Below are 21989 nucleotides of genomic sequence, written 5' to 3'. Positions count from 1 at the left end.
TGCTGGAACAGAGGGGGCTCGACCTGCAGAAGACGGTGGCCCTCGCTAACTCGTTAGACGTGGCCCTCCAGAACATGGGCGCCTACCCCCCTGACCGGATGGCCACGTGGATGCCACGGGAGCAGCCAACTTGGGACCCGGTAAGGCCACAAGCCGCCAGCAGCCCAACTACAGCTGCAATGACCAGAGGCCAGAAATGCTACTTCTGCGGCCAGGCCAAGCACCCCAGACAGCAATGCCCAGCAAAGGACGCGACCTGCTCCAAATGCGGCAAGAAAGGCCACTACGCGAGTGTGTGCAAGGCGAAATCGACCCCCAATTCCAGCAGCGCCGCGTGTGAACCGTACAGGCCGCCATTTTGGACCCCACCAACCACGTGTGAGCCGTGCAGGCCGCCATTTTGGACACCACCAGCCGAGGGGGAGCCGCCATCTTGGACACCATCTCGGGACCAGGCCCTCGGCGCGGGCGAATACTACAGCGACCCACCGACCTCGACGATGGCCTCCATCACCCTGGACCAATCTAGGCTCCATCAACTAGCCAGGTCCATGATGAACGTAAAGGTAAATGGCCATGCCACAAATTGCCTTTTCGACTGCGGAAGCACGGAGAGCTTCATCCACCCCGACACGGTGCGACGCTACTCCCTATCGGTTATGCGCACACGCCACCAGGTCTTTATGGCCTCAAAGTCCCATACGGCGGACGTCGGCGGCTACTGTGCAGCGACTCTGACAGTGAACGGCGTGGAGTACAGAGAGTTTAAATTCCTCGTCCTGCCACAGCTCTGCGCTCCCGTACTGCTAGGATTAGACTTCCAGTGCCATCTGGAGAGCGTCACGATGGCATATGGCGGGCCCCTGCCCCCACTTACAGTCTGCAGCGAGCAGAATTTAAACACGGCGCCACGCAAAGTATGCAGCCTGTCCACCCTGAAGGTCAAACCCCCCCCGTTGTTCGCTAACCTCGCCAAAGACTGCAAGCCAATTGCTACTAAAAGCAGGCGGTACAGTGCCGGGGATAGGAGCTTTATTAAATCAGAAGTACAAAGACTCCTGAGGGAAGGGATTATCGAGGGCAGCACCAGCCCATGGCGAGCCCAAGTGGTGGTAGTAAAGACCGGCGAAAAACAGCGCCTGGTTATTGATTACAGCCAGACGATCAATCGATACACGCAATTAGACGCATACCCACTTCCCCGCATATCTGACATGGTCAACCAGATAGCACAATACCGGGTATTCTCGACGATTGATCTGAAGTCGGCATACCACCAGCTCCCCATCAGGCCTGAGGACCGCCAGTACACGGCCTTCGAGGCTGACGGTCGCCTCTACCACTTCCTCCGAGTCCCCTTCCGCGTCACCAACGGGGTCTCGGTCTTCCAAAGGGAGATGGACCGGATGGTTGACCAGAACGTGCTGCAGGCCACCTTCCCCTATCTAGACAACGTCACCATCTGCGGCCATGACCGGCAGGACCACGACGCCAACCTAGAAAAATTCCTCCGTACGGCCCAACAGCTGAATCTGACATACAACAGAGAAAAATGTATGTTCCGCACTGCGCGCCTCGCTATTCTTGGCTGCGTAGTGGAAAACGGAGTCATCGGCCCCGACCCCGACCGAATGCGCTCCCCCCTGGAACTACCCCCCCCCACTGCCTAAAAGCCCTGAAGAGATGCCTAGGGTTCTTCTCTTACTACGCCCAGTGGGTGCCCAACTATGCAGACAAAGCCCGGCCCCTCATCAAGTCATCCTCCTTCCCCCTGACGGCAGAGGCCCGTGCGGCCTTCACCCTCATAAAAGAGGACATTGCGAAGGCCACAATGCACGCAGTGGATGAGTCCATCCCTTTCCAAGTGGAGAGCGATGCATCCGACTTCGCCCTAGCCGCAACCCTTAACCAGGCGGGGAGACCCGTGGCCTTCTTTTCACGGACCCTCCAGGGCCCCGAAATTCGACACTCCTCAGTCGAGAAGGAGGCCCAGGCGATAGTGGAGGCTGTACAGCACTGGAGGCATTACCTGGCCGGTAAACGTTTCACCCTGCTCACTGACCAACGGTCAGTAGCATTTATGTTTAACAACAGACAAAGGGGGAAAATCAAAAATGATAAGATATTGCGGTGGAGGATCGAGTTATCCACCTACAACTATGATATCTTATACCAGCCCGGGAAACTTAATGAGCCCCCAGACGCCCTATCCCGTGGGACATGTGCCAACGCACAAGTCGATAGGCTACGGACCCTCCACAATGATCTCTGCCACCCGGGGGTCACCAGGTTCTTCCACTTTATTAAAGCTCACAACCTGCCTTACTCCATTGAGGAGGTCAGGACCATGACCAGGAACTGCCAGGTCTGCGCCAAATGCAAACCGCATTTTTATAGGCCAGACAGGGCACACCTGATTAAAGCCACCCGCCCCTTCGAACATCTCAGCGTCGATTTCAAGGGGCCCCTTCCCTCCTCTGACCACAACACGTACTTCCTCAATATTATTGACGAGTACTCCTGTTTCCCCTTCGCCATCCCCTGCCCGGACATGACCAGCGCCACAGTCATCAGGTGCCTCCATGACCTGTTCGCCATATTTGGCTTCCCCAATTACATCCACAGCGACAGGGGCTCGTCGTTCATGAGCGACGAGCTGTGCCAGTACCTGCTCGAGAAGGGCATAGCCACGAGCAGGACTACCAGCTACAACCCCCGGGGTAACGGACAGGTAGAGAGGGAGAACGCAACGGTGTGGAAGACCGCCATGCTCGCCCTAAAATCCAAGGGCCTCCCAATCTCCCGCTGGCAAGATGTCCTCCCCGATGCGCTCCACTCCATACGATCACTGCTCTGTACTGCCACAAACGCCACCCCTCACGAGAAGATGTTCGTCTTCCCCAGGAAATCCACCTCAGGGACATCACTACTGCCATGGCTGACGTCTCCGGGACCCGTCCTGCTCAGGAAACACGTGAGGAGCCATAAGATGGACCCCCTGGTCGAAAAGGTTCACCTCCTCCACGCCAACCCACAGTACGCCTACGTGGCGTATCCTGACGGGCGGGAGGACACGGTCTCAATTCGAGACCTCGCACCCTCAGGTACCACCCGAAACACCATCGATCACCATCCACTACCTCCACCCACCACCACTTCCCACGACGCACCACCGGGGTGTCTACCACGAGCTGACGACATGCCGGTGCCATTCCTACCCCGAGAGGACGACACGCCAGTGCTCCGTCCCACGCGAGAAGCGGCCGCGGGCAAAGAACCGCCGCAACCGGCACCACAAAGGTTATTACGGCAGACAAGACCCCTGGAGAGACTTTCGTATACGAACTTTTGAAACACTTCACCCCGCCGGACTCTTTTTTAAACGAGGGGTGAATGTGGTAAACCACTGTTAACCTGTACATGCCTGTGTGGTAAGCCACTGTTAACCCTGTACAAGTCCAGGCATGTCTCAGCCCCTGGCTCCACCCCCAAGCCCGGGTATAAAGGTGACTCACCACCCTTCCCCCGGGAGCTCTTAGGATGGATTCACTAGCAGAGGCATGCTCTAGTTCTTAGTCAATAAAAGCCTACTTCATATAAGTCCATTTCGTAGTCTTTGGTATTGTTGATAGCGCATCAGAGTGTTTGATGGGACAGTGTAGAGGGAGCTTTACTCTGTATCTAACCCGTGCTGTACCTGCCCTGGACGTGTTTGATGGGACAGTGTAGAGGGAGCTTTACTCTGTATCTAACCCGTGCTGTACCTGCCCTGGACGTGTTTGATGGGACAGTGTAGAGGGAGCTTTACTCTGTATCTAACCCATGCTGTAACTGAACTGCCAGACACCGGGAGCTTGTCTTGAGCCAGCACTAACATCCTTTACCTTTAACGAGCTCAACATTTGCAGAAAAATGAATCAAAAAATAAATGACGGCATGCAAAATATTCTCAGAAAAATAAGTGGACATCAATTTACCTTTCTTACGTTTCTTCACCAAGAAGTAGATCAAATACACCAATGGAAAGATGAGCAGAACCACTGAAATTGCAGCCAACGACTGGTTGAAGGCCGGAGGTGGGTTCATCCTTGCTGAAAGAGAAGTTCCATTATCTGCACTTTGTCAAATGAACATCTGATACGGGGGCCCCATCAGCCCCGGGCAGAGAGGGGTCACATTCCCCATGGACCCTGGGCATGAACAGAGGAGATACAGGCTCACCACCAACTTCTCAAGGGCAATTTGGGATGGTCAAAAAATGCTGGCCTTGCCAGTGACGCCCACATCCCATGAACGAATAAAAAACAGCCTAACGTCTAAAGATAAGGGGTAAGCCGTTTAGGACAGAGATGAGGAGGAATTTCTTCACCCAGAGAGTGGTGAACCTGTGGAATTCTCTACCACAGAAGGCAGTTGAGGCCAATTCATTAAATATATTCAAGAAGGAGTTAGATATATTTTTTAAGGCTAAAGGGATCAAGGGATATGGAGAGAAGGCAGGGACAGGGTCCTGAATTTGGATGATCAGCCATGATCTCATTGAATGGCGGAGCAGGCTCGAGGGGCCGAATGGCCTACTCCTGCTCCTATCTTCTATGTTTCTGTGTTAGGTCCAGCCTGTTTGACTTTCAGGCACTCAAGGCTGTTCTGTTGCCCACTTTTGGGGTGCGGGGGGGGGAGGCCAGAACTAGGGGCCATCAATATAAGACAGTCATTGATACATCCAATAGGGAGTTCAGGAGCAACAACTTTACTCTAGAGAAAAGAGCCCCAGCTAGTTCAGTCTTTCCTGATAATTGTACCCTCTCAGTTCTGCTATTATCCTTGTGAATCTAAGTCTCAGACGGATGGTGCCCCAGTGTATTGAAGCAGGTTCGTGAGGAGGTTGCTATTAGGACTGCATTCTTCAGAGGTGTAAGTGATGCCAGTGGACAGGAGAGTGGCAGAAGGAGGAAAGGATTCAACCAGGCAACTATCAACTGGTCCACCTTACGTCAGCAATAGCAAAATTACTAGGGAGCTTAATTGAAAATATAACAGGAATATAGAGAAAGGCGTGAACTGATTAGGGACAGTCAACATGGAGCTGTGAAGTGAGGGATGTGGTAGGTGGAATCTGCATAGACTTCCAGGAACTGTTGGATAAAGTTCTGCCTCAGAGGTTGGAGAAGGAAGTTAGAAGGGATACAAGGGGAAGCATTGGAATGGACAGAGACATGGGCGGACGTGTTCGCCATTTACTGTCACCTCCAGCTGGAGTGGTTTAGGCGCTGGGAAATAGCACCCTAACCCATCTAACTCCTTCTTGAATATATTTAATGAATTGGCCTCAACTGCCTTGTGTGGTAGAGAATTCCACAGGTTCACCACTCTCTGGGTGAAGAAATTCCTCCTCATCTCTGTCCTAAATGGCTTACCCCTTATCTTTAGACTGTGACCCCTGGTTCTGGACTCCCCCACCATCGGGAACATCCTTCCTGCATCTAGTCTGTCTAGTCATGTTAGAATTTTATAAGTTTCAATGAGATCCCCTCTCATTCTTCTAAACTACAGGAGGATATAAACAGGCAACGTGAAAATGGGCAGAGAAGTGGCAGCTGCAGTTTATTACAGAAAAATATGGCATTTGGTAAGAAAATGTAAGACAGGATCACAGTCTGTAATGAGTTAATACTGGCTCGACCAAAATTACCAGCATGACTTGAGAAGCTGAGAGCAGTGTTCATGGGTAAACCGCTTTAAACTTGCTGATCTGAAACATTCTGAGAATAACCTTGTTATTTTACACTGACTAATAAGACCAGATAATGACATCAGGCTGAGTGGAGGCCACAGTGCTACAATCAAGACATCTGTGTCTGGAAATGAGGAAACAAAACGTTAATTAACGAATCTGTGTACAATGCGCAAAGTGACCACATCTTTCGATTAGGCACTTTACAGCCCTCTGGACTCAACATTGAGTTCAACAATTTCAAACTATAACCCCTGGCCCCATTTTTCATGCTGTATGATTTTGCCATTCCCATTTGCAACATTTTATCTTTCCTGCCTCTTACAAAAACACAGATTGCTCCTTCAATTCCTCCACCCCCGCCCCCGCCCCTGTCTCTGCACCTGCTTAATATCTGTTACATCTCCAGCTTTTTCCAGTTCTGATGAAGGGTCCTGATGTAAAACCCTTGGTTTGAATATAAAACAAGGCTTTAATCAACTGTTTCAAAACCATGAGATTTCTAGTTACATCACTAGTTCCTGGTTACAGAAACATCCTGAGCAAGCTGGGCCCACGCCCGAGTATTTATACTCCTTGGACGACGCCACCAGCTGGCCGCCCAGTGTTACTTCATGAGTCATGATAAGATTCATGACAGGTCCCAGACCTGAAACGTTAACTCTGTTTCTCTCTCTCCACCGATGCTGCCTGGCCTGCTGAGTTTTTCCAGCGTTTCCTGTTGTTATTACAGATTTTCAGCATCCGCCCGTATTTTGCTATTGTGCAAAGTGACCTAACGGTTTGCTGATCACGTCTGCAAAATTTGTAACCCTCTCAGACATTGTTTCAGTGACTTCAAACATCTATTAAGGGGATAAGGAAAAGAACAGCTGACAATAGCTGGGTGGACTCAGGATGCGTACACAATGGAAGAATGTCAACTCGACCAACTCTGACCACATGCCGGAGAAAAGACAGCACGCCCCCTTTCCAGCACCCAGAGTGATAGAGATTTACTGTAAAGAACTCGAACTGTGTAAAAGGCGGTGACTGTGAAATATCAGCACTCCAGTCGGAAGAGGTGGCCTGGTCAGTTACCTCGCCTACGAGGACCTACAATCAACGACGAACTGATCATGCGTGGGTGGTTGCATCCATACTCTCTTGTGACATTGTTGCTGTATTACTCAAGCTGTAGTTTTACATAGAAACATAGAAGATAGGAGCAGGAGTAGGCCATTCGGCCCCTCGAGCCTGCTCCGCCATTCAATGAGATCATGGCTGATCATCCAAATTCAGTAACCTGTCCCTCCCTTCTCCCCATATCCCTTGATCCCTTTAGCCTTAAGAAATATATCTAACTCCTTCTTGAATATATTTAATGAATTGGCCTCAACTGCTTTTTGTGGTAGAGAATTTCACAGGTTCACCACTCTCTGGGTGAAGAAATTCCTCCTCATCTCAGTCCTAAATGGCTTACCCCTTATCCTTAGACTGTGACCCCTGGTTCTGGACTCCTCTGCCATTGGGAACATCCTTCCTGCATCTAGTCTGTCTAGTCCTGTTAGAATTTTATAAGTTTCAATGAGATCCCCTCTCATTCTTCTAAACTTCAGCGAGTATAAGCCCAATCGACCCAATCTCTCTTCATATGTCATTCCTGCCATCCCAGGTATCAGTCTGGTGAATCTTCGCTGCACTCCCCCCATGGCAAGAACATCCTTCCTCAGATAAGGCGACCAAAACTGCACACAATACTCAAGATGTGGCCTCACCAAGGCCCTGTACAACTGCAGCAAGACATCCTTGTTCCTATACTCAAACCCTCTCGCTACAAAGGCCAACATACCATTTGTCTTCCTAACCACCTGCTGCACCTGCTTATAGTAAAGTAACTCTTTAAGTGGAGCTCGTGTGTTGTTGCCACACTCGAAAAATCTCAGGTTCGAATCTTAAAACTGCAAGGTCCAGTGGTGACGTCTTACAAAAGATAAAGAATTGAAATATACCTTAAACAGTACCTACCCTGTACCAGCACCATGGAGACATTTCCATGAAGTATCCGGATTGGGGCGGGATTGACAATCTTGACCCGACACCTATAGGTACTGTCATGAATTTTATCATGACTCATGAAGTAACACTGGGCCGCCAGCTGGTGGCGCCGTCCAAGGTGTATAAATACTCGGGCGTGGACCCAGCTTGCTTAGGACGTTTTGTAACCAGGAACAAGTGATGTAACTAGAATCTCATGATTGTGAAACAGTTGATTAAAGCCTTGTTTTATACTCAAACCAAGTGCTTAGTAGTGTTTTTACATCAGGTACCATTGTCCTTTCGAGATGCTCGGGTGATCCTTAAGACTGAGGATTTAGTTGGTAAGTGAGCGGTGGCAGAGACTCTGGGATCAGGACTATCACGCTGCGACAATTCAGAAATATTAACCTTTACACGGCAGGACCCCTCAGTACTCTCTCCGGACCAGGAGAAGGTGAGCAGGTCAGAGTGACGTCTTCTCCTTCCATTACCGAGAGAGAGGAGGGGGACTGGGAGACTAAGCTTTCCATCAGTCCAGGTGCTGGATAAAAGGACACAAGGCTCAGGAAATGGTCACTGGAGATTAAGAGCAGTTAAGAAGGCAAATGGTAGGTTGGCCTTCGTAGCGAGAGGGTTCGAGTACAGGAACAAGGATGTCTTGCTGCAGTTGTACAGGGCCTTAGTGAGACCACACCTTGAGTATTGTGTGCAGTTTTGGTCGCCTTATCTGAGGAAGGATGTTCTTGCCATGGAAGGAGTTCAGCGAAGATTCACCAGGCTGATACCTGGGATGGCAGGAATGACGTATGAGGAGAAATTGGGTCGATTGGGCTTATATTCGCTGGAGTTTAGAAGAATGAGGGGGGATCCCATTGAAACTTATAAAATTCTGACAGGACTGGACAGACTAGATGCAGGAAGGATGTTCCCGATGGTCAGAGAGTCCAGAACCAGGGGTCACAGTCTAAGGATAAGGGGTAAGCCATTTAGGACAGAAATGAGGAGGAATTTCTTCACCGAGAGAGTGGTGAACCAGTGGAATTCTCTACCACAGAAGGCAGTAGAGGCCAATTCAGTAAATATATTCAAGAAGGAATTGGATATATTTGTTAAGGCTAAAGGGATCAAGTGGTATGGGGAGAAAGCAGGGACAGGGTACTGAATTTGGATGATCAGCCATGATCGCATTGAATGGTGGAGCAGGCTCGAGGGGCCGAATGGCCTACTCCTGCTCCTATCTTCTATGTTTCTATGTTTCTATGAGATAGTCACAGCTTCAGAATGAGCAAATATTCAAACACCATTGAAGAGGAAAACTCAAGTCTCATGCATAAGATTCTTGAGCCACTTAGAAGGGAAGAGTCTCTGAGGTACTTTCCCATCGCCTTCCTCGTGGATTTTATCTTTGCAATATCTTCTCTTAGAGGGGTTGCAATCAATGCTAAAGAGTGCCAACTACTCCTACACAGGCTGCTATCTGGTGCCTCTCGAAAGCAACCACTACCCATCCAAATGGGATCTCTGCCCTATTCTGCCAAGAGACACAGTGACGGCCGTAAAGATACCAAACACTTTGCAGTCCTGTCATTGAAGGCACTTTCTCCTTCTCTTCTCCCGGAGTGGGCTCAGTTGGCTGGGAGGGAGTGGGACTGCTCCTTAAAACAGCCCCCTCCCCTAACCACCCCCACCCCACCACCACCTGACATTGAGCAGGTAGCTGGGTGGAAAATCCAACTCGCAAACTATCAGAAAGAGACCTAAACAGCAATGGTGGGAAATGGGCAGATAAGTGGCAGACGCAGTTTAAATACAGAAAAAAAAATGTGACAGTATATTTTGGGAAGAAAGATAAAGAATGGAAAAATAGCCGAAATGGTACCTACCCTGTACCAGCACCATGGAGCCATTTCCATGAAGGATCCGGATTGGAGCAAGATTGACAATCTTGACCCGACACCTATAGGTACCATTGTCCTTTTGAGATACTCGGGTGATCCTTAAGACTGAGGATTTAGTTGTTAAGTGAGCGGTGGCAGAGACTCTTGGATCAGAACTATTACACTGCGATGATTCGGAAACGTGGTACTTTACAGAGCAGGACACCTCAGTACTCTCCCCGGTCCAGGTGAAGTCGAGCTCTTCTAGGCCTATGGCTTGTGTCTGTAAGGTGCAGGCCAGATTGAGGTCTTCTCCTTCTGTTACTGAGAGAGAGGAGGGGGACTGGGAAACGAAGTCTTCCGGTGGTACGGGCACTGGATAAAAGGGACACAAGCCTCAAGAAATGGTCACTAAATGGTCACTGGAAATAGTCACAGCTTCAGAATGAGCGAATATTCAAACACCATTGAAGAGGAAAACTCAAACCTCACACATACGATTCTTGAGCCACTTAGAAGGGAAGAGTCACTGAGGTGGTTTCCCTTTGCCTTCCTTATGATTTTTATCTTCGCAATATCTTCTCTGAGAGGGGTTGCAACCCATGCTAAAGAGCGCCAACTACTCCTTCACAGGCTGCTAACTGGTTCCTCTCCAAAGCAACCTCTACCCATCCAAATGGGATCTCTGCCCTATTCTATCAAGAGACACAGTGATGACCCTAAAAAAGATCAACATGCGCTCTATCTGTCAGTGAGGGCACTTTTACCTTCTCTACCCACAACAGTGGGGCAGTTGGCTGGAAGTAGGCGGGACAGCTTCCTGAAACAGCTCCCTCCCCTAACCACCCCCACCACCTGAAATCGGGCAATAACTGGGTGGAAAATCCAGCTCACAAGCTATAAGGAAGAGACTACAGGAGGACATAAACAGGGGGAAATGGGCAGATAAGTGGCAGATGCAGTTTAATACAGAAAAAATGTGACAATACATTTTGGATAGAAAGATACAGAATGGAAATATACCTTAAACGGTACCTACCCTGTACCAGCACAATGGAGCCATTTCCACGAAATGTTCTGATTGGAGGGGGATTGAGAATGCTGACCTGACATCTATAGGTACCATTGTCCTTTAGAGATGCTCGGGTGATCCTTAAGACTGAAGATTTAGTTGATAAATCAGCTGTGGCGGAGACTCTGGGATCAGAATTATTGCACTGCGATGGTACAGAAATGTCAGCTTCTACAGGACAGATCACCTTCGTACTCTTCCCGGTCCAGTTGAAACTGAGCTCCATTAGGCTTACGGCTGTTGTCTGTAAGGTGCAGGCCAGATTGATGGCTTCTCCTTCCGTTACCGAGAGAAAGGAGGGGGACTGGGAGACGAAGTATTCTGCCAGTCCAGAGGCTGGATAAAAGGACACACAGCTCATTAACATGCCAGGTGAAAAGACGAGGAAACGATCTAACTAATACAGTGAACGCTGATCTGGAGTTTAGGAACCATAAAAAGCACCTGGAGATTTCACCGCCCCAGAATGAGTGAATATTCAAACACCATTGAAGAGGAAATCCAAAAGTACCTTCTTGTGTGATACAAGACATAAGGTGCCAGATTAGGTCCCATCTGTACCAAGTAATGCGATCTCAGCCAGGACAGGAAATGGGGGTGGGCACGGGCGACAATTAGCTTCAGAACTCTTGGCCCTTCGAGGAGTAAAATGAGCCATACGACCCACCTCTGATCACAATCCAGTGACCCCTGTTGGTGGCAAAGATGTGCTGCAACAAGCCTTGGATGGATGATGGGGAATAGCCAAACCGTACAGGTTAAAACAACAGTTCAAATTTATTTACACATCAGTTATATACAGAAGCAAAAGTACATGGTACGTAAAATGTAGTAAAAGCAACATGTGTTTATATAGTGGCCCAGAAATTCGGGTCTCCACGGGTGAGTACGCACGGGGTACTCACCCGTAGGCCCAATGGAAGTGCTGGTTTCCTGCATGCACTGCGCATGCGCGGGAAACCGGCACTTCCGTTCCCCTGAAAAAGGGGTTCAGAGGTGGAACGCGTGCGCCAGAGAGGCAGCGCGTGCGCATCGAACTTACATTTTTTTCGCAGGTTTTCCCAGGAGGGTAAGTCTCCAGGAGTTACACATATAAAAAGCAGTTGCAAGGCCTGCTTTTTACAAGGTAAGTGGTGCATTAATTAAAATTAAAACACTTTTTCCACAGGTTTATTATTTTTAAATACTTTAAAGAAAGGTAAGTTTATTTTTAGCCCCGTTAGAAAATAAAATTATTTTTTTCAAAAATTTTAATTATTGTTTAAAATAGTTATTTCATGTAATTTATAGTTTATTTAAAAAATGTGATTTAAAAAAAATTTATTTGAAGATTTAGTGATGTTTTGGGGCTTATAGTATTTATAGGTTTGACAGCCCTTCCTGTCAAACTTATGAATGAAGCATTCCCTGCTGCCATTGGCTCTCCATGGCCCACGTGATCCCAGGGGACGCATCGAACTAACTGCGCCCCTGGGATACGCAAGCACTGCGCGCCGGCAGTTGGAGGAGGCCCAGGATCGCAATTCCACGGGGGCCCACAGCTCAATGGCTGGCACGCTAGGTAAGTGCAGGTCGGGGGCTTGCACCCGCGGGAAGCCCCTGATCCGAATTTCTGGGCCATTGTCTTTTACATAAGATGGAAAATTGCTCAAGGTGCCCAATAGTCTATCTGTCCTTAGGAGAGGTCATAAATGAAGTCTCACACATGGGAGGAAATTGCAGAGTCTCTGACCATCATTTTTCAATCCTCTCTGGCTACAGGTGTGGTGCCAGAGGACTGGAGGACTGCTAAAATTGTAACGTTGTTTAAAAAGGGAGAAACAGATAGACCGAGTAATTACAGGCCAGTCAGCCTAACCTCGGTGGTGGGCAAATTATTGGAAAAAAAATTCTGAGGGTCAGGGTAACTCATCATTTAGAAAGGCACGGATTAATCAAAGACAGTCCGGATGGATTTGTTTAGGGAAGGTCGTGTCTGACTAACTTGATTGCACTTTTTGAGGAGGTAACAAGGAGGGTCGATGAAGGTAGCGCATTTGAGGTAGTCTACATGGATTTTAGCAAGGCCGTTGACAAGGTCCCACAAGGCAGACTGGTCAGAAAAATAAAAGCCCATATGATCCAAGGGAAAGTGGCAAGTTGAATGCGAAGTTGGCTCAGTGGCAGGAAGCAAAGGGTAATGCTGAACTGGTGTTTTTGTGACTGGAAAGCTGTTACCAGTGGGGTTTCACAGCGCTTTTCGTGGTATATGTCAATGATTTAGACTTCAATGTAGAGGGCATGATTAAGAAGTTTGCAAGTGATACAAAAATTGGTCGTGCGGTTGACAGTGAGGAAGAAAGCTGCAGACTGCAGGAAGATATCAATGGATGGTCAGGTGGGCAGAATAGTGGCAAATGAAATTCAATCCGGAGAAGTGTGAGGTAATGCATTTATGGAGGGCTAACAAGGCAAGGGAATACACTATAAATAGTAGGACACTGAGAAGTGTAGAGGAACAGAGGGACCTTGGAGTGCAGGTCCACAGATCCATGAAGGTAGCAGGACAAGTAGATAAGGTGGTTAAGAAGGCATATGGGCTACTTGCCTCTATTAGCTGAGACATAGAATACAAGAGCAGGGGGGTTATGCTTGAACTGTATAAAACACTAATTAGGCTGCAGCTAGAGTACTGCGTGCAGTTCTGGTCACCACATTACAGGAAGGATGTGACCGCACTAGAGAGGGTGCAGAGGGGATTTACGAGAATGTTGCCTAGGCTGGGGAATTCTAGCAATGAGGAAAAACAAGTCAAAAAGGGACGCAGAGCTCAGAGGGGTGCGGTGACCGTCAGGAACTGGTGGTGAGAAGGAAAGAGAAGGGAGAGAGAGAGAAAGAGGAGCGAGAAAGAGAGAGAAGGGAGGGAGAGAGAGAAAGAGGAGCGAGAAAGAGAGAGAAGGGAGGGAGAGAGAGAGAATGAGAGAGAAGGGGGACAGAGAGAAAGAGGAGAGATAGAAAAAGAGACAGAGAAAGAGGAGGGGGAGAGATTGGATAGGCTGGGGTTGTTTCCTTTGGAACAGAGGAGGCGGAGGAGAGATTTAATTGAGGTGTATAAAACTATGAGGGGCCTAGATAGAGTGGATAGGAAGGGCCTATTTCCTTAGCAGAGAGGTCAATAACCAGGGGGCATAGATTGAAAGTAATTGGTAGAAGGATTAGAGGGGAGTTGAGGAGAACTTTTTTCACCCAGAGGGTGGTGGGAGTCTGGAACTCACTGCCTGAAAGGGTGGTAGAGGCAGAAACCCTCGTTACATTTAAAAAGTACTTGGATGTGCACTTGAAGTGCCGTAATCTCCAGGGCTACGGACCAAGAGCTGGAATGTGGGATTAGGCTGGATCGCTCTTTGTCGGCCGGCACGGACACTATGGGCCGAATGGCCTCCTTCTGTGCTGTAAATTTCCATGATTCGATGAGATACTTGAGCCACTTACTAGGGAACAGTAACTTCTCATTGCCTCCCTCAAGGTTTTTATCTTTGGAGTAGCTTCCTCTGATAGGAGGTGCAGCCATTGCTGAAGAGCCCTTACAATGTGCCATTGGCTCCATGCCCATTGGATCCGAGTACCAGCCCTTGATGTCAACCCAATATTCAGAGCCAGTGCTCCAGTCTCGTGCTCACCAGGACTGTTTGGAGTGGGAGCCACACCCAACCCTTCTGACTCAGAGATGAGAATACAGCCACTGAGCCAGTGGTCACTCTCTCTGGGTGCAAGTTACCCCACTGTCAAACCCCAGCTTTCAGGGAGTGCTATTCTGGTCTGCACTCACCAGGGCTGCCTGGAGCAGTGATCGAACCCTTCGCCTTGAGACTCAAAGGTGGGGAATGTCACCACTGTGACAAAGGCTCGCTTCCTGTCAGACATTTCATTAGTAATAACAACAACCAGTTCACCAGTTGGATGCGATCAGGCTAGACTGTCAGTCAGGACAAGCCCACTCCTTGACAGGCTGCTACCTGGCCCCTCTCCAAAGTGACCTCTACCACTACCCATCCAAATGGGGTCTCTGCCCTATTCTACCAAGAGACATCGTGACGGCCCTAAAGATACCAAACTCTGCTCAGTCCTGTCACTGACGACACTTTCTCTTCCTTTTCTCTCTCTCTCTCTCTTTCCTCTTTCTTTCTCGTTCTCTGTTCATCTCACTCTCCGTTTCTCTGTCCCTTCCCTTTCTCTCTCTCGCTTCTCTCTCTCTTTCTCTCTTGTTCTCTCTCTCCTTCCTCTTTCTCTCTGTCTCCCTTTCTCTGTCTCCCTTCCTTTTCTCTCTTCCTCTCTTCTCTCTCTCTCTTTCTCTCTTCTCTCTCTCTCTTTCTCTTTCTCCCTCCTCTTTCTCTGTCTCTCTTTCTCTCTCTCTCTCCTTTTCTTTTCTCTCTATCTCTCTCCCTTCTCTCTTTCTCTCTCTCTCCCCCTCCTCTTTCTCTGTCTCTTTTTCTATCTCTCCTCTTTTCTCTCTTTCTCTCTGTCCCCCTTCTCTCTCATTCTCTCTCTCTCTTCTCTCCCTCCCTTCTCTCTCTTGCTCCTCTTTCTCTCTCTCTCTCTCCCTTCTCTTTCCTTCTCCCCACCAGTTCCTGACGATCACCGCACCCCTCTGAGCTCTGCGTCCCTTTCTGACTTGTTAGATCAACAGGAAAGTTGCTATTTCTGAGTTAAAATCTGCTGAACCTCTAATCATCGCTGTCAGCAGGCTGGCTTCCTGGACAGTGTAAATGGAGACATTTAAAAAACAGCGGGGATCACAGCTCACCCCACCTTACCAGTAACAAGCAGAGTGATGCAGCACGTCCAGGTACAGAGAGGAGCGAGGGGTCTCAGAGCCATAGCCAGAGGCTGAGCGATCTTGACTTTGCCGGGGCGAGGTTTCTTTGTATGCCTCGATCCACAACTGCCCACGATATGATCTCGGTACAGCTCGCAGTTCTAACAGCACACGTACACTTCCTTAAACCACACATTGCACATCCGGCCTCATAGGAACAACTGCTTTCTTATAACAGGCAGAGTGCCAGTCACAGCATCCAATCTGCCCTGTGGGTGCAGCATGTACGACAACAACCTGCATTTAAATCGCACATTTCGTGCAGTAAAAACATCCCAAGGCGCTTCACAGGGGCGATTTTCCAACAAATTTGACACTGAGCCACATAAGGAGACATTAGGACAGGTGACCTAAAGCTTGGTCAACGAGGGAAGTTTTAAGGAGCGTCTTACAGGAGGAGAGAGAGAAGCGGAGAGATTTAGGGAGGGAATTCCAGAGCTTAGGGCCCAGGCCGCCAATGGTGGAGTGATTCAAATAGGGGATGTGCAAGAGGCCAGAATTGGAGGAGTGCAGGGATCTCGGAGGGTTGTGGGCAACGCTCCCTCTCATTTTCTTTGGCCTGCGTGGCCCCTTTAAAATTCCACCCACGTGCATTTTTTCTATTTAAAAGCCGGCTGCGCAGGACCTTCAAAGATTCCCCCACCTCCAGCCCTACAACCCTCCCAGATCCCTGCGCTCCTCCAATTCTGGCCTCTTGTACATCCCCGATTTGAATTGGCGGCCGTTCCTTCAGCTGCCTCGGCCCTAAGCTCTGGACTTTCCTCCCTAAACCTCTCTGCCTCTCCACCCTGTTGAGTGTTGAGTCCAGCACGACTTCTGGCTCCCTTTAGATTGCATTCTTAAGTATTTATAGTAATCTGGGATGTAATGTTTAAGTTATCCACCAGATGGAGCCAAATATTAAGGGTTCACATTCACCAGTATTTAAGGTAATGGGTCATGTATTCAATGTCCTGGTACACCAGTTTATATGGTAATGTGGCATTGCATTATGGGTATGACTCAGAGGTTCATCCTCCATCTTGGCTCGTGCAGTAAGAATTGTGTGCCTGCCTCCAGCTTGTAAGAGCTATGTCTCTCTGCTACACCGTGTAAATAAACAGTTGGGTTTTGTTCCTAATATCTCGCTTCTCTCAGTTTCTGACCTTACCACTCGGATATCACATATTGGTGACGAGGATCAACAGATCACATCGTGACGGAGAAAAAAAAATAAAGGAGCACTGAATAACGGATCATGGCTGCTACGGTAGGAAAGAGCTCTGCTTTTGATGTTCGGATGCAGACCTGGGATGAATACTGCGAGGTGTTGATGCATTTCTTTGAAGCAAATGATATAGATGATGTCGGAAAAAGGAGAGCTATTTTGCTCACTTCCGTGGGAAGTCAAACGTATAGTTTAATGAGAAACTTATGCAGTCCTCAAAAGCCTGGAGACAGATCATTTGCTAACTTAGTGGCCTTGCTGAAGGTCCATTTCAATCCCAGACTGAGTGAGATTGTACAGCGTTTCAAATTTAATTCACGGAGCAGAAAACCGGGAGAGACTGTATTGGATTATGTAGCGGTGTTGAGGAAATTGGCACACGATTGCAATTATGGCAACAACCTGAAAGACATGCTGAGAGATAGGCTAGTTTGCGGGATAATGGATGATCGAATGCAGCGGAGATTATTGTCCGAGACTGGGCTTACATATGAAAAAGTGTTGGAACTTGCTCAAGCCATAGAGACAGCAAACCGAGATGTAAAAGAAATACAAGGTTCAGACTGGGCTACTACAAAGCAAGTTGGAGGTCAGGTTATTGTGCACAAGTTAAACATGCGTCAGAAACCACAACGTGACCATGTGAAGGCGTGTTATAGATGCAATGGTGATCACCTGGTGAGGGAATGCAGGTTTCTGGAGGAAAAGTGCCACAAGTGTGGGAAAAAAGGACATATAAAACGTGCATGCAGGGCAAAAGCAACCATGGAGGAATACAAACCAAAAGGGGGAGAAAAGCAGAACCTAGGAAGAGAAGTGAAAAAACAGGGAGCACATCACATCAGCGGAGAAGCTGAGAAAGAAGACGACATGTTCATAATGCATAGTATGGTAGAGAACATTCCAAAAGTGGATCCTATCACTTTGCAACTGACAGTAAATGACTCTAAGGTCAACTTTGAAGTGGATACAGGATGCGGCATAACCATAATGAACAGGGAGGAGTACTCAAAATTGTGGAACCGTGCAAAAGTTCCAGAGTTAAAGTCTTGCTCTATGCAGCTTAAAACATATACCGGTGAGCGAGTGGCGACATTGGGTACAGCTACTGTAACTGTGCAACACAAGGAAACCGTGGAACAGCTACCTGTAGTTGTAGTATCAGGTTCCGGACCAAACCTGTTAGGTCGGGGCTGGATACAAGAACTTAAATTAGATTGGGGAGCAATAAATCAAATAGAGAGAGGCAAACAATTGTCTTTGCAAGAAGTGTTGATTGAACATGAGAACGTGTTCAAGGAAGAACTTGGCACATTTAATGGCCCCCCAGCTAAGATTTATGTAGACAAGGAGGCACTGCCAAGGTTTTTTAAACAACGACCTGTGCCGTATGCCATGAAACCGAAGGTAGAGGTTGAGCTTGATCGTCTTTTGAGAGAGAACATACTGGAACCCGTGAAATGTTCAGAATGGGCAGCTCCCATTGTACCTGTTTTAAAACCGGACAATTCGATAAGACTCTGTAGAGATTATAAATTAGCAGTAAATAGGGTGTCTAAACTAGAACAGTATCTTATTCCCAAAACAGAGGATCTCTTTGCGAACCTGGCTGGAGGGAAGAAATTCACAAAGCTGGATATGAGTCATGCATACTTGCAGATTACACTAGATGAGGAATCCAAGAAGTATGTAACCATAAATACACACAAGGGTTTGTTTACCTATAACCGCTTACCATTTGGTGTCTCATCTAGTCCAGCTATTTTCCAGAGGACTATTGAGGGTGTACTGCAAGGGATCCCACATGTTTCAATCTATCTGGATGACATTCTGGTGACGGGAACAACCGACCAGGAGCATCTGAGCACTCTGAGAGAGGTACTACAAAGATTGGAGAAGGCTGGGTTAAGGCTCAAGAGGAGTAAGTGCACTTTCCTGGGGAATGAGGCTGTGTTCCTGGGACACAGAGTGGACGCCACCGGGCTCCATCCAATCAAGGAGAAGGTACAAGCACTGCAGGAGGCCCCAGCTCCTACCAATGTGACTGAGTTAAAAGCTTACCTGGGACTGCTAAACTATTATAACAGATTTTTACCAAACTTGGCAACAGTGTTAGCACCTCTTCACAAACTTCTGCGTAAGGAGACACAGTGGCAGTGGGAAGAGGAACAGAGGGTTTCATTTGAACAGTCCAAGAAACTGATGCTGTCCTCGGATGTGCTGGTTCACTACAATGCAGAAAAAGACATCATTATCTCTTGTGATGCTTCACCTTACGGGGTGGGGGCGGTTCTTTCACACAGCTTGGAAGATGGAACAGAAAGACCAATAGGGTTTATGTCTCAAACTCTGACACCAGCGGAAAAAAACTTCCCAGTTAGATAAAGAGGGGTTAGCAGTAATATTTGGGTTACAGAGGTTTCACAAGTACATATATGGCAGGAAATTCACCATATGCACCGATCATAAACCTCTCCTATCTCTTTTTAATGAAATGAAAGCAGTACCACAGATGATGTCACCCCGGGTCCAGAGGTGGGCAGTGACGTTGAGGGCATATGAGCATGTCATTGTTTACAAGGTGGGCAAGTACCATGGGAACGCAGATGCCTTGAGCCATCTTCCACTGCCAGGTACACCTATCCATGCAGCTCCAGAGGACAGAGTTTTGATGTTGGAGGACACGGACACGGTAATTGTGACCGCAGAACAAGTAAGGACATGGGCCGGTAAAGATCCAGTACTGTCTAGAGTCCGAGAATATGTGATGAGGGGTTGGCCACAGCATCCGGAAGGGACTGAATTCACACCTTACAGTGTCAGGAAGACAGAGCTGAGTGTGCAGGATGGTTGTGTGTTGTGGGGAGCACGAGTGATTATTCCACAGCCAGCACGACAGTCTATCCTAGGGCAACTACATCAGTGTCATCCTGGAGTTTCACGTATGAAAGCCTTGGCAAGGAGTTACTTGTGGTGGCCAAAGCTAGATGAGGAGATAGAAAATCTAGTCAAGACATGCAGCACTTGTCAAGTACACAGGAAGGCACCAGCAGCGGCTCCTCTCCACCCCTGGGAGTGGCCGGATAAACCATGGAGAAGATTACATGTAGATTATGCGGGTCCATTCATGGGGAAGATGTTCCTCATAATCATTGATGCCCATTCCAAATGGATGGATGTTTATCCTGTAAATTCTGCTTCATCTACTGTTACTATAGACTGCCTGCATCGGAGTTTTAGTAATCAAGGGCTACCGGAGATCGTAGTAAGTGACAATGCCACGTGTTTTGTGAGTACAGAAACAAAAGAGTTCATGAGAAACAATGGCATAGTGCACGTGACCTCAGCTCCATATCATCCGTCTTCAAATGGCCTTGCGGAGAGAGCCGTACAAACATTTAAGAAGATGATGAAAAAAAGTGCAGAAGGGAGTTTGGCAGCCAAGGTGTCACGAGTTCTGTTCAGCTACAGAATAACACCTCAATCTACCACAGGACTCTCTCCTGCTGAGCTGTTGTTAGGACATCGACTACGCTCCACTCTTGACCTGGTTCACCCAGACCTAAAAATGAAGGGGGAAAACCGACAAATCAAACAAAAGGAGAACCATGACAGAAGGACAAGGAGCCGCAGTTTTGGAGAAGGAGATGCGGTCCTTACCAGGAATTTCAGTTATGGTCCAAAATGGATTCCTGGCATCAAAGACTCAATGACCGGTCCAGTATCATATACGGTCATGGTGGGAACTGGTCAGGTAGTACGCAGACATGTAGATCAGATACTGACCAGACAAGGGGAAATCGAAATGGAGGTTCCAGAGGAGATGTTGGAGGACAAGTTGGCCCCCAGTTATCCAAATGCATCGGTGGTACCACCACCATGAACAGAGCCAGTTCCACCTGGACACCTTCGTCAAGAGGAAACCATCGTAGCAGAGTCAGATACTCTGAGTACTGCTCAGGAGCAGCAGGTGGCTCTACCACAACCAAGCAGGGACTTGACTGTAAGATGTTCACCAAGGTCTCACAAGCCACCAGAGAGATTGATAACGACCTGCTAGATTCGTTCAGTATGGACTAACGTTAAAGGAGTTTCCTTATGGGACTTTTTAAGAATGTTGTTAAGAAATTAATGTGCAACTTAAGAGGGGAGGGATATAGTAATCTGGGATGTAATGTTTAAGTTATCCACCAGATGGAGCCAAATATTAAGGGTTCACATTCACCAGTATTTAAGGTAATGGGTCAGGTATTCAATGTCCTGGTACACCAGTTTATACGGTAATGTGGCATTGCATTATGGGTATGACTCAGAGGTTCATCCTCCATCTTGGCTCGTGCAGTAAGAATTGTGTGCCTGCCAGCTTGTAAGAGCTATGTCTCTCTGCTACACTGTGTAAATAAACAGTTGGGTTTTGTTCCTAATATCTCGCTTCTCTCAGTTTCTGACCTTACCACTCGGATATCACAGTATTTCAACATCATTCATGGAGTATGTGTGTCAGCCATTTCTCCTTCCTATCTTCTTCTTAGGCAGTCCCTCGGAACCGAGGATGACTTGCTTCCACATTAAAAATGAGTTCTCAGGTGACTGATGAGTCCAATGCGGGACCTGCAGTCTCTGTCACAGGTGGGGCAGACGGTGGTTGAAGGGGCGGGCGGGTGGGGTGCTTGGGTTGACGTGCGGTCCTTCTGCTGTTTGCGCTTGGCTTCTGCTTGCTCCCAGCAAAGAGACTCGGGGCGTTAGGCGCCATCCTGGATGCTTCTCCTCCACTTTGTGCGGTCTTGGGCCAGGGATTCCCAGGTGTCGGTGGGGATGTTACACTTTTTCAAGGAAGCTTTGAGGGTGTCCTTGAAGCATTTCCTCTGCCCACTTGGGGCTCTCTTGCCGTGTCCGAGCTCTGAGTAGAGCGCTTGTTTTGGGAGTCTCATATCAGGCATGCGGATGATGTGACCCATCCATCGGAGCTGATCGAGCGTAGTCAAAGCTTCGATGCTGGGGATGTTGGCCTGAGCGAGAACACTGACGTTGGTGCGCCTATCCTGCCAATGAATCTGCAGGATCTTGCGGAGGCAGCGTTGGTGGTACCTCTCCAGTGCTTTGAGATGCCTGCTGTCTATGGTCCATGTCTTTGAAGCATACAGGAGGGCGGGTATCACTGCTGCCCTGTATTTGGGACACCTAGCGATTTGCATCAGGTATCCCTTTTTCTGAAGATGTTCCTT

The 21989-nt window shown here is 48.3% G+C and overlaps 1 protein-coding gene and 1 long non-coding RNA gene across 4 annotated transcripts in view; one reads left to right on the top strand and one right to left on the bottom strand.

Annotated features, from left to right (window-relative positions):
* Positions 1-15668, bottom strand: part of LOC147090677 (prostaglandin F2 receptor negative regulator-like) — a 31859-nt gene extending 16191 nt beyond the window's left edge. Inside the window, exons 1-4 of one of the 3 annotated variants that reach the window (XR_015075354.1) lie at positions 15496-15668; positions 10670-11038; positions 9637-10005; positions 3978-4091 (exon numbers count right to left, since the gene is read on the bottom strand). Coding sequence is in view for 2 of the 3 variants with exons in the window: in XM_085977444.1 (XP_085833570.1) it covers positions 3978-4091; positions 9637-10005; positions 10670-11038; positions 15496-15559 (916 nt within the window). In the remaining variant the exon portion in view is untranslated. The remainder of the gene's footprint in view (positions 1-3977; positions 4092-9636; positions 10006-10669; positions 11039-15495) is intronic. The other 2 variants (XM_085977444.1, XM_085977445.1) reach the window with 2 other exon arrangements.
* LOC147090674 (uncharacterized) overlaps positions 1-21989 on the top strand; it is a 109459-nt gene that overhangs the window by 20117 nt on the left and 67353 nt on the right. The window lies entirely within an intron of this gene.

The sequence above is a fragment of the Somniosus microcephalus genome, unplaced genomic scaffold, assembly GCF_052327205.1.
Source record: "Somniosus microcephalus isolate GS21.2 unplaced genomic scaffold, FLI_Smic_1.0 unresolved_chr4, whole genome shotgun sequence".
Classification (NCBI taxonomy): domain Eukaryota; kingdom Metazoa; phylum Chordata; class Chondrichthyes; order Squaliformes; family Somniosidae; genus Somniosus; species Somniosus microcephalus.
The sequence above is the reverse complement of the archived record's forward strand: the minus strand, read 5'-3'. Positions and strand labels throughout refer to the sequence as shown.